The 12,863-nt window shown below is 48.8% G+C and overlaps 1 protein-coding gene across 4 annotated transcripts in view; it reads left to right on the top strand.

The window, feature by feature from the left end:
* The window catches only part of LOC135898293 (ABC transporter G family member 23-like), a 222,863-nt gene that overhangs the window by 72,749 nt on the left and 137,251 nt on the right, over positions 1–12,863 (top strand). For all 4 annotated transcript variants that reach the window (XM_065427162.2, XM_065427161.2, XM_065427164.2 and 1 more), the window contains one exon: positions 620–882. In XM_065427162.2, the coding sequence (XP_065283234.1) occupies positions 620–882 (263 nt within the window). The remainder of the gene's footprint in view (positions 1–619; positions 883–12,863) is intronic.

The following is a 12,863-nucleotide window of genomic DNA, read 5'->3' as shown; positions in this document are numbered from 1 at the left end:
TTGAGTTTATTTGCGTATATAAAACTTGCGTAGCCGTGTTACGTTTTTGAGCACTTTCGGCACGTTTACGACCTCGCTCTGCCAACTCTTCTTTGCTGAGGATCCGTTTTATCGGCATTCTTAACTTTCCGTTGCATGCCGCCGCGATTTTCGACCAGCCACCGCAAGCTAAGTATGGGGAAGCGGACCAATCGCAGACGCCGGCGCCACCCGTTTCATCCGGTTACCGATTTTCAGTGCAGTGGCTCGGCCCCATCGAATCCCTCTCCACTTGAGCGTGCTCCTCACCTCTTGACAGCGAATTAGATAAGACAAGCCGCTCAGTGTAGGCAATGTTATTCGTTTTTCAAGCAAACAAACGTGACCTCCTATGAATGAGGAGAGCGTTTGAGTGGTCTGTTCAGACAACCCTGCGGGTGACCGCCGGATGCATGCGTTGGCGGTTACGCAAATTTGACGTCAGGAGATTGGAAGAAAAACATGTTGGAATAGTTTTACGTTATGTCTGGCCCCAGATAGCATATCCATGGCTCAATCATGCTCTCCGCACTTTTGCCAGGACAGTGGAACACGAATGACACGCGCTGTAAGCATCCGCACGAAACTGTGCTCGCCGCAGGTGTGCCAGGCGCTAGACTTTCCACCTCCACCCGCCGAAAAACAGGCGCAGCCAATCCCTGAAAAGCAGAAGCCGCAGCCAGTGCCTGAGAAGCCGCAGCCCGAGCCACTGCGGCGCCCGCGGCTAGCACCTGCTACGCCAGTGCAGCCGTGTCCGGTGCCGGAATCGCTGCTCACATGGGCCAACTGGGGACCCGTGCGGAGCTGTCTCCGCCTGAGGGCGCTGGTGGTGAAGAACCTGCTCAAGATTATGCGCCGTGTCATGTAAGTTCTCGGATGCGCACGTGGTGTGGAATTGAATTCTAGTGTTTTACGTGCCAAAACCACGATAGTGGGCGACTCCGTAATAATTTGGACCACAGGGGATCTCTAACGTGCCGCCTGTGCACGGGACACGGGCATTTCTTTTTCCTGAATGGAACAATCAATGAATATAGCAAATCAGTTCCGCGGCTGCCCGCAAGGTGGGGAAATGTTCATGAAAGGGAGAAATGACACCCACGAGGCTGTAGCGCAAAGCTACGAAGGGAAACCAATACTCGTTTCGCAGAAAGAAGGCTTCGCAGTTGAAGAAAAAAATTCGTCTTGGTCTGGGGATCGAACCTGGGACGAACGCTTTTCCGGGGCGGTCGCTCTGTTGTTGGAGCAAGCCACGAGCTCAGCGCATCACAGAGCGAGGCCGAATTAATCGGCTTGAAGCACCGGGACACTGAATATGGAAGATCAGTTCTGCAGAAGTCCGCAAAGTGTCGGAAACTTTATGAATGAAGGGAAAAGTTCATCCACCTGATTGTAGCTGGAAGCTACGAAGGAAACCGCGAGGAACTCGCATTTTGGTTATCTTCGTGCTACTGTCGGGTGGATTACAACTTTTCAGTTTTTATGCGACAACCAATACGCTACACTACGGTTGATTTGCTTGTATTAAATTAGTTGGGCAAGAGTCATCTGTGTGTCACGCTCGATATCCCTCAGCGAGAAATAGATTATGTGATGGCCTAACACCTTTATATATCGGCCCCCATGAACAGAGCATAAAATATCTATAGATATCGTGATCTTCGTAACGGCATCAAGAAAGCAGATAATCTTTCATTTGTTTTTTGCTGCTACTGCAGACGATGACGATGTCTCCAAGAAGCATGAAAAAGAGTGCGTTCATTTATTTGTCGCAGGGAAACCCTATTATTCGAAACGAATTTGGAAAAAAGCAAACACCAGTTAAGGGGAGAGGCATTTGAGTTGCACCCTTGAGTCATGAACAGCAGCTTACTGATATTTTAACAGAAAGTGGTATAATCAGTGTATGCTACCAGTAGTAACTTATGGGCTGAAACTTGATAACTCATTTGTGCCTGCAGTTTCTTTACCATCACTCCTATTTTCTTCCCGCATTGCGATGCCTTGCACAGCTTTTAACATCATGAACCGTAGCAAGGCGGCTTTGATAATGCAAGCGCGGCGAACGGTGAAAAAAAAATGATTGAATGACTGTCTTGTAATTTTTGGTTACGATAACGCGCATGGTATGAGAGGACATTAAAAGCCTCGACAAACAGCCTGACAATTGCCCTAAACACGCTGTAGTGCATAATAATAGATCAGCAGGGTAAGTATACCACAAAAGTAAAATGTCAAAAGTTAAATTAGAGGCGGCAACCTCCAACATTCAAGGTGGAAAAGAAGAAGCAGCAGACTTCTGCGACTTCGCAGTATCGACGCCCAATTTCCAGCGAAGCTGAATTCAGAAATTCAGTTGCCTTATATTAAACTATACACTTTAGAACATTGCTCATAGATGACTAGTGACTAGTGAGGTGAGTCTAGCAGTACTATTGGAGGAAGTAGAGGGCAGTAAATGGGACATAATAGGGCTCAGTGAAGTTAGGAGGCCAAAAGAGGCATATACAGTGCTAAAAAGCGGGCACGTCCTGTGCTACCGGGGCTTAGCGGAGAGAAGAGAACTAGGCGTCAGATTCCTGATTAATAAGAATATAGCTGGTAACATACAGGAATTCTATAGCATTAACGAGAGGGTGGCAGGTCTTGTTGTGAAACTTAATAGGAGGTACAAAATGAACATTGTACAGGTCTACGCCCCTACATCCAGTCATGATGACCAGGAAGTCGAAAGCTTCTATGAAGACGTGGAATCGGCGATGGGTAGTGTGAAAACTAAATACACTATACTAATGGACGACTTCAATGCCAAGGTAGGCAAGAAGCAGGCTGGAGACAAGGCAGTGGGGGAATATGGCATAGGCACTAGGAATATCAGGGGGGAGTTACTAGTAGACTTTGCGGAAGAGAATAATATGAGGATAATGAATACCTTCTTCCGCAAGCGGGATAGACGAAAGTGGACGTGGAGGAGCCCGAACGGCGAGCCTAGAAATGAAATAGACTTCATACTCTGCGCTAACCCTGGCATCATACAGGATGTGGACGTGCTCGGCAAGGTGCGCTGCAGTGACCACAGGATGGTAAGAACTCGAATTAGCCTAGACCTGAGAAGGGAACGGAAGAAACTGGTACATAAGAAGCCGATCAATGAGTTAGCGGTAAGAGGGAAAATAGAGGAATTCCAGATCAAACTACAGAACAGGTATTCAGCTTTAACTCAGGAAGAGTACCTTAGCGTTGAAGCAATGAACGACAATCTTGTCGGCATCATTAAGGAGTGTGCAATGGAAGTCGGTGGTAACTCCGTTAGGCAAGATACCAGCAAACTATCGCAGGACACGAAAGATCTGATCAAGAAACGCCAGTGTATGAAAGCCTATAACCCTACAGCTAGAATAGAACTGGCAGAACTTTCGAAGTTAATCAACAAGCGTAAGACAGCTGACATAAGGAAGTATAATATGGATAGAATTGAACATGCTCTCAGGAATGGAGGAAGCCTCAAAACAGTGAAGAAGAAACTAGGAATCGGCAAGAATCAGATGTATGCGTTAAGAGACAAAGCCGGCAATATCATTACTAATATGGATGAGATAGTTTAAGTGGCTGAGGAGTTCTATAGAGATTTATACAGTACCAGTGGCACCCACGACGATAATGGAAGAGAAAATAGTATAGAGGAATTCGAAATCCCACAGGTAACGCCGGAAGAAGTAAAGAAAACCTTGGGAGATATGCAAAGGGGGAAGGCAGCTGGGGAGGATCAGATAACAGCAGATTTGTTGAAGGATGGTGGTCAGATTGTTCTAGAGAAACTGGCCACCCTGTATACGCAATGCCTCATAACGTCGAGCGTACCGGAATCTTGGAAAAACGCTAACATAATCCTAATCCATAAGAAAGGGGATGCTAAAGACTTGAAAAATTATAGACCGATCAGCTTACTGTCCGTTGCCTACAAACTATTTACTAAGGTAATCGCAAATAGAATCAGGAACACCTTAGACTTCTGTCAAGGAAAGGACCAGGCGGGATTCCGAAAAGGCTACTCAACAATAGATCACATTCACACTATCAATCAGGTGATAGAGAAATGTGCGGAATATAATCAACCCTTATATATAGCTTTCATTGATTACGAGAAAGCATTTGATTCTCTCGAAACCTCAGCAGTCATGGAGGCATTACGGAATCAGAGTGTAGACGAGCCGTATGTAAAAATACTGAAAGATATCTATAGCGGCTCCACAGCCACCGTAGTCCTCCATAAAGAAAGCAACAGAATCCCAATAAAGAAAGGCGCCAGGCAGGGAGATACGATCTCTCCAATGCTATTCACAGCGTGTTTACAGGAGGTATTCAGAGACCTGGATTGGGAAGAAATGGGGATAAGAGTTAATGGAGAATACCTTAGTAACTTGCGATTCGCTGATGATATTGCCTTGCTTAGTAACTCAGGGGACCAACTGCAATGCATGCTCATTGACCTGGAGAGGCAAAGCAGAAGAGTGAGTCTAAAAATTAATTTGCAGAAAACTAAAGTAATGTTGAACAGTCTCGGAAGAGAACAGCAGTTTACGATAGGTAGTGAGGCACTGGAAGTGGTAAGGGATATTAGATTTGGCGGTCGATCCTACGGCTGTCAAGCAGATGTAGGAGTCGTCGGACTACCTCGCCGCTGCCACCATTTGAAGGAGGCGAAGGTCGTAGAGATGAATTCGGTGAACAGGATTTATTTACATATTAACATATTTTAAGACATACATCGGCAGTCTAGCGCGACTCCCATATGGAGCCCGCAAGATTAACATTCAACAAACAGCATTCGAGCACACAGCTCACTACTACATTTTGAGCATAACAACGAGCACTCAGCTCCCAACGACGAACACGACACGAGCACGACACGAGCACGACACGAGCACACTCTAGCAGCCGGCAAACGCTGCTTATAAGCTCTCCGCTTGACGTCATCGTTCGGCGTGGAGCACGAGTGGTCGGGAATGTTCGTCCAATCATTGTAAACTTGCCACCGCCCAGCCGTTTGGCCCACACACAAAGGCTCCGGAGTTGACGTCAGAGGGCTTTGTAGAACTCTCGGTACAGCAAAGCCCGCGGTGTCATCGACCGAGGCCCTCGTAGAACTGTGTGCCGTCCCGGGTGGCGCGGCGGCGCACCACATTCCAGAGCTGACCGCGCGCCACGTGGCCGCCTGTCATCCGTAGTTCTCAGAAGGCGCCTCGTCTGCGGGGCTTGGAACACGCGCAGCGTGCTGAAAGCTGGCACGTCGCCAACCCGTACGGCCATTCCTAACAGCTCCTCCATGGCCCGGAAAATCTCGCCTGGCCAGTGCTGGCAACCGCTGGGCAGGAAGAAAATGGCTGGCGAGCAAGATGACGGCTTTGCTCTCTGCAACCCCTGCGTACTTGGAATGCCTTCAACCATCTTACAACAACTGGCACAGAAGAGTCGACCCGGCAACACAATACCGCTCAGCGCTCAAACGTCCGGAATTAGCTGCTAACCCACCAGGCCTCCTATCACAATTTCCATGCAAGTCACTCAACTGGAAATCCCAAATTTTGCCCCATAATTTCGTGCCACCAAAGCGAGCGTTCACGTTCCTCCTGAGTTCGACCAAACCCGACCGTCGCGCTGCAGAAGAGTAAAGGTTTACGCAGAATTAAACCGAAGCCTTTCAAACACCAATACTCAATCATAACTTCAGCAGCTTAACTTCACGAACAGCCTGTTCTTACCCTATCGCAGTGGCGTACTTATTTCATGTACTGCTGCCACTGAACCGTCTGGCCAACTCCACAGGTACGTCATCACAAACGCGCTAAGTTTGTGGTCCCTATTCCGAACACGTGCTTGCATCATACAAAGTTTTCATCACGCTGACTCACATTTGTTCCTTTAATCCACACAGGACACGTTCCTTAAACAAACAACCACTCTTGCGTAACTTACGCAACACAGAGGACCCTCTTAACAAATGTGTCTTTTACTAACTAGCTCTTCGCACGCGTATTAGAGAAGTCAGAATACGGCTGCCCCCGACACACACGAGCAACCCAGTCATCAACGTTCTGCTTCCTTCCGGCCGCACAGGACACGCGCTAATGGACCTAAGAGCTCTTCTCAGTGCAAATCACGCACTTACTGAAAATCTACGCGCTTAACCTTAAAATAAAAAAAAAACACTTAAAAAGAAAGAAGGTTAAATAACGCACGCGCTTTACCATAGGCCTTTCGACGATAACCTTGACCTTCAGGTTACTCACACACCCACACAAAAAAAAAGCCTATCTACTTATTAATGAGCATCTCGCGAGACTACATGTTTACCTAAAACACATCTTTCAAATCTCGGAGCTTCTCAAACGAAAACACAAGCAAAGCTCACACCTTACACATTGAAAGAAATCCTAGTCTCAATTCGCGAAAACTTTCCGATGCTCAAAATAAAAACAAACAACACACTTCATTTCTACGGAAGGGCTCTTGGCCTCCCTTTCCAAACGCTTATGTCTGACTCCTACTTTGAGTCTGACTCGAGGTGGGCGCGGTTTGAAAGCTACTCTGGCTGCCGAGAAACAACAAAAGGGCTGACTCACTATCAGCTCCTTCAAGACGTTACAGTCCCCTGCCAATTTGCGTCCTGGCGCCCCGCTTTCCTCACAAACTCGATTGACCGCGTCGCTACTCCCCACCTGGTCTCGTCCTGCCACCTTGCGTTTCTTCGAACTGCACGCTGAGCTGTGAAAAGAACTACGGAACGACGAGGTGTTTAACTGCCCCGTGCCCTTTGTCCGCGTCCGTGCAGAACATGCTTCGCGGTCCCCCTTTGACCTGTGGCTCGAACGTTTAGGATGCGTCAACATCGTCTGTGACGACCGCACCTTTCTTCTCCTCGCGCCCTGCCCATTTGGGGTTCTCGCCATCTTTGGCGGCGCTACATTAGTTACCGTCTTTCGGTCTTTACCGCGCTTCTTTTTACGGCGCTTTCTCCTTGCACTCGTTTTCATGTCGCCTTCTCGTGCCTCGTGCTGGCCGGTACACATTTCGTCGGCCCGGATCGGTCTCTTACCCGCACAGTCTGAGTGATTTACATTTATATCAACACTCTCTCTGCCTCGACTGGCGGACAGCCCAACCGACTCTGGCACAATGCACCAGTCTTTACTCGAGTTAGACAACTCGCACTCTTGCGAACTGCCCTCTACTACATTGCTCAGCTCACGCTGTGCATCGGCACACAGCCCGTCGGTATCGATCGCTGTTTCACGCGCACAGTCCGAATGATTAATAACTGAACCATCCCTATCTAGGCTATCTAGACTGGCGGAGAGCCGCACCGATCCCTGAACAATGCAGTTGTTCTCTCGTGAGCTACGGAGCTCGCCACCCCGAGAACTATTCTCAACCGCATCGTCCAGCTCGCACTTCACTTCTGCACGCACATCTGGCTCTACATGGGTGCTCGCTGCTGTCGGGTCAGAAGTACCCTTTTCTTCGCTAGCAACCTCGCTAACATTACCAGCGACGCACACGCGCGGTAACTGTGCCAATTTGTTCGGAGCTGGCCTAGCTGTCTCCACAGTCCTCTGTTGGCACAGCACCTCGTCGCTCTCACTCTGGCCTTCAACGGCCTCTGTTGCCACTAAGGCATCGTTAGCTGCTAACACTTCGAGTTCACTTATGAACGTGTTGCTATTCTCACAGGTACTACTACTCTCGGCTTTCGATTGAAATCTGCTGTCGACATCCTGCCACTTTCGCTGCGTCCAGCCTACAGATTTTTCAAACCGCTGTTGACTTTGTTCGATTAACTGCTCGAAACCTTCAATCTTTTTGTTCAATGCCTCAATGTACTGCCTTTTTACTTCTGTTAGGCCTTCTTCCTGTAAAATGCTTTTCAGTTCCTGCCTAGCTTTTTCCCGTTCTTGCTTAAATTCTTCCTGCTCTTGCCTAATTGCTTCCTGTTCCCGTTTTTTGCTTAGAATACGTTTGCCCATTTATTCTATGAATTTCGAATCATTGTTACTTTCTAGAATTTCCTTACGAATTTCTGTTTCCGTCAAGTCCTCGTCTACATTTACCTCGATCTGCTCACACAACCACAACAGGTCAGCTCTCGTCAAACACATTAGGACCATGGTCGCTACTTTAAGCTTTGGCTCTGCTGTCACACAATACTTGTTGCGATACCCACGCAAATCAAAATGCAAGTAAAAGATCCCCAGCGAATCAAATCCAAAAACACAGTGAAATTGAAGCCTGGTAAATCTTACAGCCAAAACCAAACGCTTACCCACTGAAGCAGCACCATATCACCAGTCCTTCCCCACCGTATCCAGTCAGTTGCAAGAGGTGGTCAATCTCAAGTCGCCTCCAACTTGATCAGGATGCCGGTCGGTCACCATGTGCCAACGTCCGTCAGCTGCCGTTGCTGTCTCCCGAGTCGTAGGCCGATCTAGGAGCCGTAGTTGGATCCCGCCGCTGCCAACCAGATATTAGATTTGGCGGTCGATCCTACGGCTGTCAAGCAGATGTAGGAGTCGTCGGACTACCTCGCCGCTGCCACCATTTGAAGGAGGCGAAGGTCGTAGAGATGAATTCGGTGAACAGGATTTATTTACATATTAACATATTTTAAGACATACATCGGCAGTCTAGCGCGACTCCCATATGGAGCCCGCAAGATTAACATTCAACAAACAGCATTCGAGAACACAGCTCACTACTACATTTTGAGCATAGCAACGAGCACTCAGCTCCCAACGACGAGCACGACACGAGCACGACACGAGCACACTCTAGCAGCCGGCAAACGCTGCTTATAAGCTCTCCGCTTGACGTCATCGTTCGGCGTGGAGCACGAGTGGTCGGGAATGTTCGTCCAGTCATTGTAAACTTGCCACCGCCCCGCCGTTTGGCCCACACACAAAGGCTCCGGAGTCGACGTCGGAGGGCTTTGTAGAACTCTCGGTACAGCATAGCCCGTGGTGTCGTCGACCGAGGGCCTCGTAGAACTGTGTGCCGTCCCGGGTGGCGCGGCGGCGCACCACATTCCAGAGCTGACCGCGCGCCACGTGGCCGCCTGTCATCCGTAGTTCTCAGAAGGCGCCTCGTCTGGGGGGCTTGGAACACGCGCAGCGTGCTGAAAGCTGGCACGTCGCCACCCCGTACGGTCATTCCTAACAGGGAATACATCTACTTAGGGCAGGTAGTGACTGCGGATCCGGATCATGAGACGGAAATAATTAGGAGAATAAGAATGGGCTGGGGTGCGTTTGGCAGGCATTCTGAGATCATGAACAGCAGGTTGCCATTATCCCTCAAGAGAAAAGTATATAACAGCTGTTTCTTACCAGTACTCACGTACGGGGCAGAAACCTGGAGGCTTACGAAAAGGGTTCTACTTAAATTGAGGACGACGCAACGAGCTATGGAAAGAAGAATGATAGGTGTAACGTTAAGGGATAAGAAAAGAGCAGATTTTGTGAGGGAACAAACGCGAGTTAATGATATCTTAGTTGAAATCAAGAAAATGAAATGGGCATGGGCAGGACATGTAATGAGGAGGGAAGATAACCGATGGTCATTAAGGGTTACGGACTGGATTCCAAGGGAAGGGAAGCGTAGCAGGGGACGGCAGAAAGTTAGGTGGGCGGATGAGATTAAGAAGTTTGCAGGGACGGCATGGCCACAATTAGTACATGACCGGGGTTGTTGGAGAAATATGGGAGAGGCCTTTGCCCTGTAGTGGGCGTAACCAGGCTGATGATGATGATGATGACTCACTCGTTTCAAACCTTGTCGCGTGTAACTTTTTTCGAGCACTTCCTGAAAAAATTCTTTTTCACACTGGCTGCGTTTGACCCACACACGTTTGAATTCGCATACAGATTTCCAATCGTGAAAGAGGGTTCCTATCACCGTGATTAAGTCCCATTATCCGTGACAATTATTCGTGGCTCGTTTCGAGGAAAGTAGCCCAGTGACCTGATCTAAGTGACATGGCCACACTAACTCCATTTTTACAGCATAGGTGGGCCGACTTCTTATTGCGACAGCAATTATAGATAAATTTCCGGGATCACGTCACGCTATGCTTACCCGGCCACCTGCAGCTTGCTTCGGGTTGCGAAAGCTTCATAGCGGACCATTGGTTGTTCCATCGGCATATCACATCAGATCTATTCCGGCACTTCGATCGCCGTCCTCCCATTGTTCCTGCTTATTAATGCGTAAGCACTATTTGCCGAGTACCCCAGCCCCTTCACGCGAGAAGTGTAATCTCTTGTATCTGTACAAAAATGCGTAATTCGCAAAATGAAGGCATTTAATTGTTATAATAGTGTATATGTACATGATTGGTAGCTTTGTAACGATAAATAGCAATTTAAACTCGAAAAATAAAATGAAAGAACACCCATAGAGGTACGTACCGCTTCTTGGAAAATGCATCCAGTCCTTAATTTTCAGTTTTTCTCCGCGTCTGGTAGCCTTTAAAACTTTTTGTGTGCTCTGTACTCGCCGTGGGACGACCTGTAGGTCTCCGCCCTCCCGGAAAAGCACATCTAGCGACCCTCTAGGCGCTCTGCGCCGTATCCATCACGACACGGAACATCACCGCCAGATGCACTCGACGCTGCATCCATGGCAGCGGTGGCAACCACAAGTCCTGCGGCACTTGCAGTAGCAAATCCGCCGTGGTTGCTCAGTGGCTATGGTGTTGGGCTGCTGAGCACGAGGTCGCGGCATCGAATCCGTGCCACGGCGGCCGCATTTTGATGGGAGCGAAATGCGAAAACAACCGTAAGCTTAGATTTAGGTGCACGTGAAAGAACGCCAGGTGGTCCAAATTTACGGAGTCCTCCACTACGGCGTGCCTCATAATCAGAAAGGGGTTTTGGCACGTAAAACCACCGCATAATCTCCTGCAGTAGCAGCTACAGATCAGGGTCCTGCGCGCAAGAGACTACGCGGAAAATAGCCTTCGGGCGAAAATGCAGGGGATATGGACCAGACATCCTTCAGGGTCGTATCCTACAAGAAAAAAAAGCGCTGGTGTCCCTGTTATCTTCAGACCTAGCCTAGAAAGAGGAAACCTACGCAATGTTAGCACTAACATCGTGGCATCGGTGGTTGTAACGTCAGCTCAAGAGAAAGTTCTCAGCCATCGCCTTAACAACGACGGTAGCCTAATGGTTACAGTGTCAACACTCCCCGCCGCCAACTGTTTGTTCACGGTAACTGAACTAGCTGGCGCGGCTGTAGAAGCCCGTTTCCCGTATTCATACACGGCCAGCTAGGGCAAAATACACGATGTACCTCTCAGCTACTCAAATGAAGACCTACAAGAATATCTACGCGACCAAGGCGTCGTTACAGCAAGGAGGCTTACTACTTACACCCTTGAAGATGGCGCCAGGGTCAAAGAGACACGTGGACGATCCGTTATATTGGAATTCGCCAAAGATTCACCTTTCCCTCAATGAGTTACGCTTGGATTCTGCAGTTACCCTGTCACCGAATACGTCGGGGCAGCAACACAGTGTTACAAATGCCAGAGGCATGGTCACATATCCAGACAGTGTACCGGCCCAGTGTGCTGTAAAGTGTGTGCTGGCCTCCATTCGCACAAGGAATAAAGCTCGAGAGCGCAACCTGAATGCGCCAACTGCGGTGGCCCACACCCTGCTTCATATGGTAGGTGCTTTAAAAAGCAGGCTGCTACACTTGCTCGTGCGCTGGAGCATGTACAAGCGAAACCACCCAAGCGTTATGAACCACCAGCTAACCCCGATGCGGTTATCACGAACACGACAAGCCACTCCCAGGAACAATCACCGCAAGGCCAAAATACATCTGGCAACACATACGCTGATGCGGTCAGAAAGAAACGTGGGAAGCCCGCGGCCTCGCCTCCTTCGAAGCTACCGCAAAGTGTCGCACAAGACCCACCAAACGACCACTGCCGCCATTAGCCTCAGGTGCCACAACACGACAGGATGGCCTGCGAAAGGCAGCAACACGAACGCACCGAACAGGACATTACACGCTTACTGATTCCGATGTTGTTTACAGCCCTCAAAGCTTCTGTCCGCGCCAACCCCTCGTGAAGATGCCTCCCAAAGGTAGAAGCCGTCCTTACAATGGAGCCGTTGGTGTCGGCATCTTACGCTCCATGGGGGTGTAACTACCTTACAGTAATGATCATGGCTTCTGCAACGACAGCCTCACTTGAGCTGACCATCCACAATATTTTTCGCACATGCGCCATATTTCAGTGGAACGTTCGCGGCGTTCGCTCGAAACTCTCAGATTTCCGGCAGCCTGTGCGAGCGTATCACTTCCCTTTCATGGTCATCCTTGAATCATACGTCGAGGAACATTCCCGAATGCAAGCGTAATATTTTCATCATTCACAGTGACCGGATGACGTAAGCAGATTACTTAAAGGCTTTTGCAAGTATGTTCTAGCCTCCGTAGTTGATAATCCGCCTCACAGTGACAGTGCATATGTGTGTGCCATATCATTAATATGCCAACAAGAATACACTTTCATAGTAGTATACCTGGAGTCAGGCAGGCCATTCGGCGCTTCGAGACATGAAAACTTGATTGCAACAACACCTTCAATGCTCACAATGAAATTTGGGGCAGCTCAAACACATGTGCACGAGGACCCAAGCTCGCAGAGCTTCTCTCAAAGTATTCAATTGAACCTCTAAATGACGGCAGTATAGCCTACCTCAGAGGCCTGACGACTACCAACAGCATTGACCTGACCTTCGTAACAAGTTCAATTCCTCGCAACATTACCTTGG

Source organism: Dermacentor albipictus, chromosome 5 (genome assembly GCF_038994185.2).
Source record: "Dermacentor albipictus isolate Rhodes 1998 colony chromosome 5, USDA_Dalb.pri_finalv2, whole genome shotgun sequence".
In the NCBI taxonomy this organism is placed as follows: Eukaryota; Metazoa; Arthropoda; class Arachnida; order Ixodida; family Ixodidae; genus Dermacentor; species Dermacentor albipictus.
The sequence above is the reverse complement of the archived record's forward strand: the minus strand, read 5'-3'. Positions and strand labels throughout refer to the sequence as shown.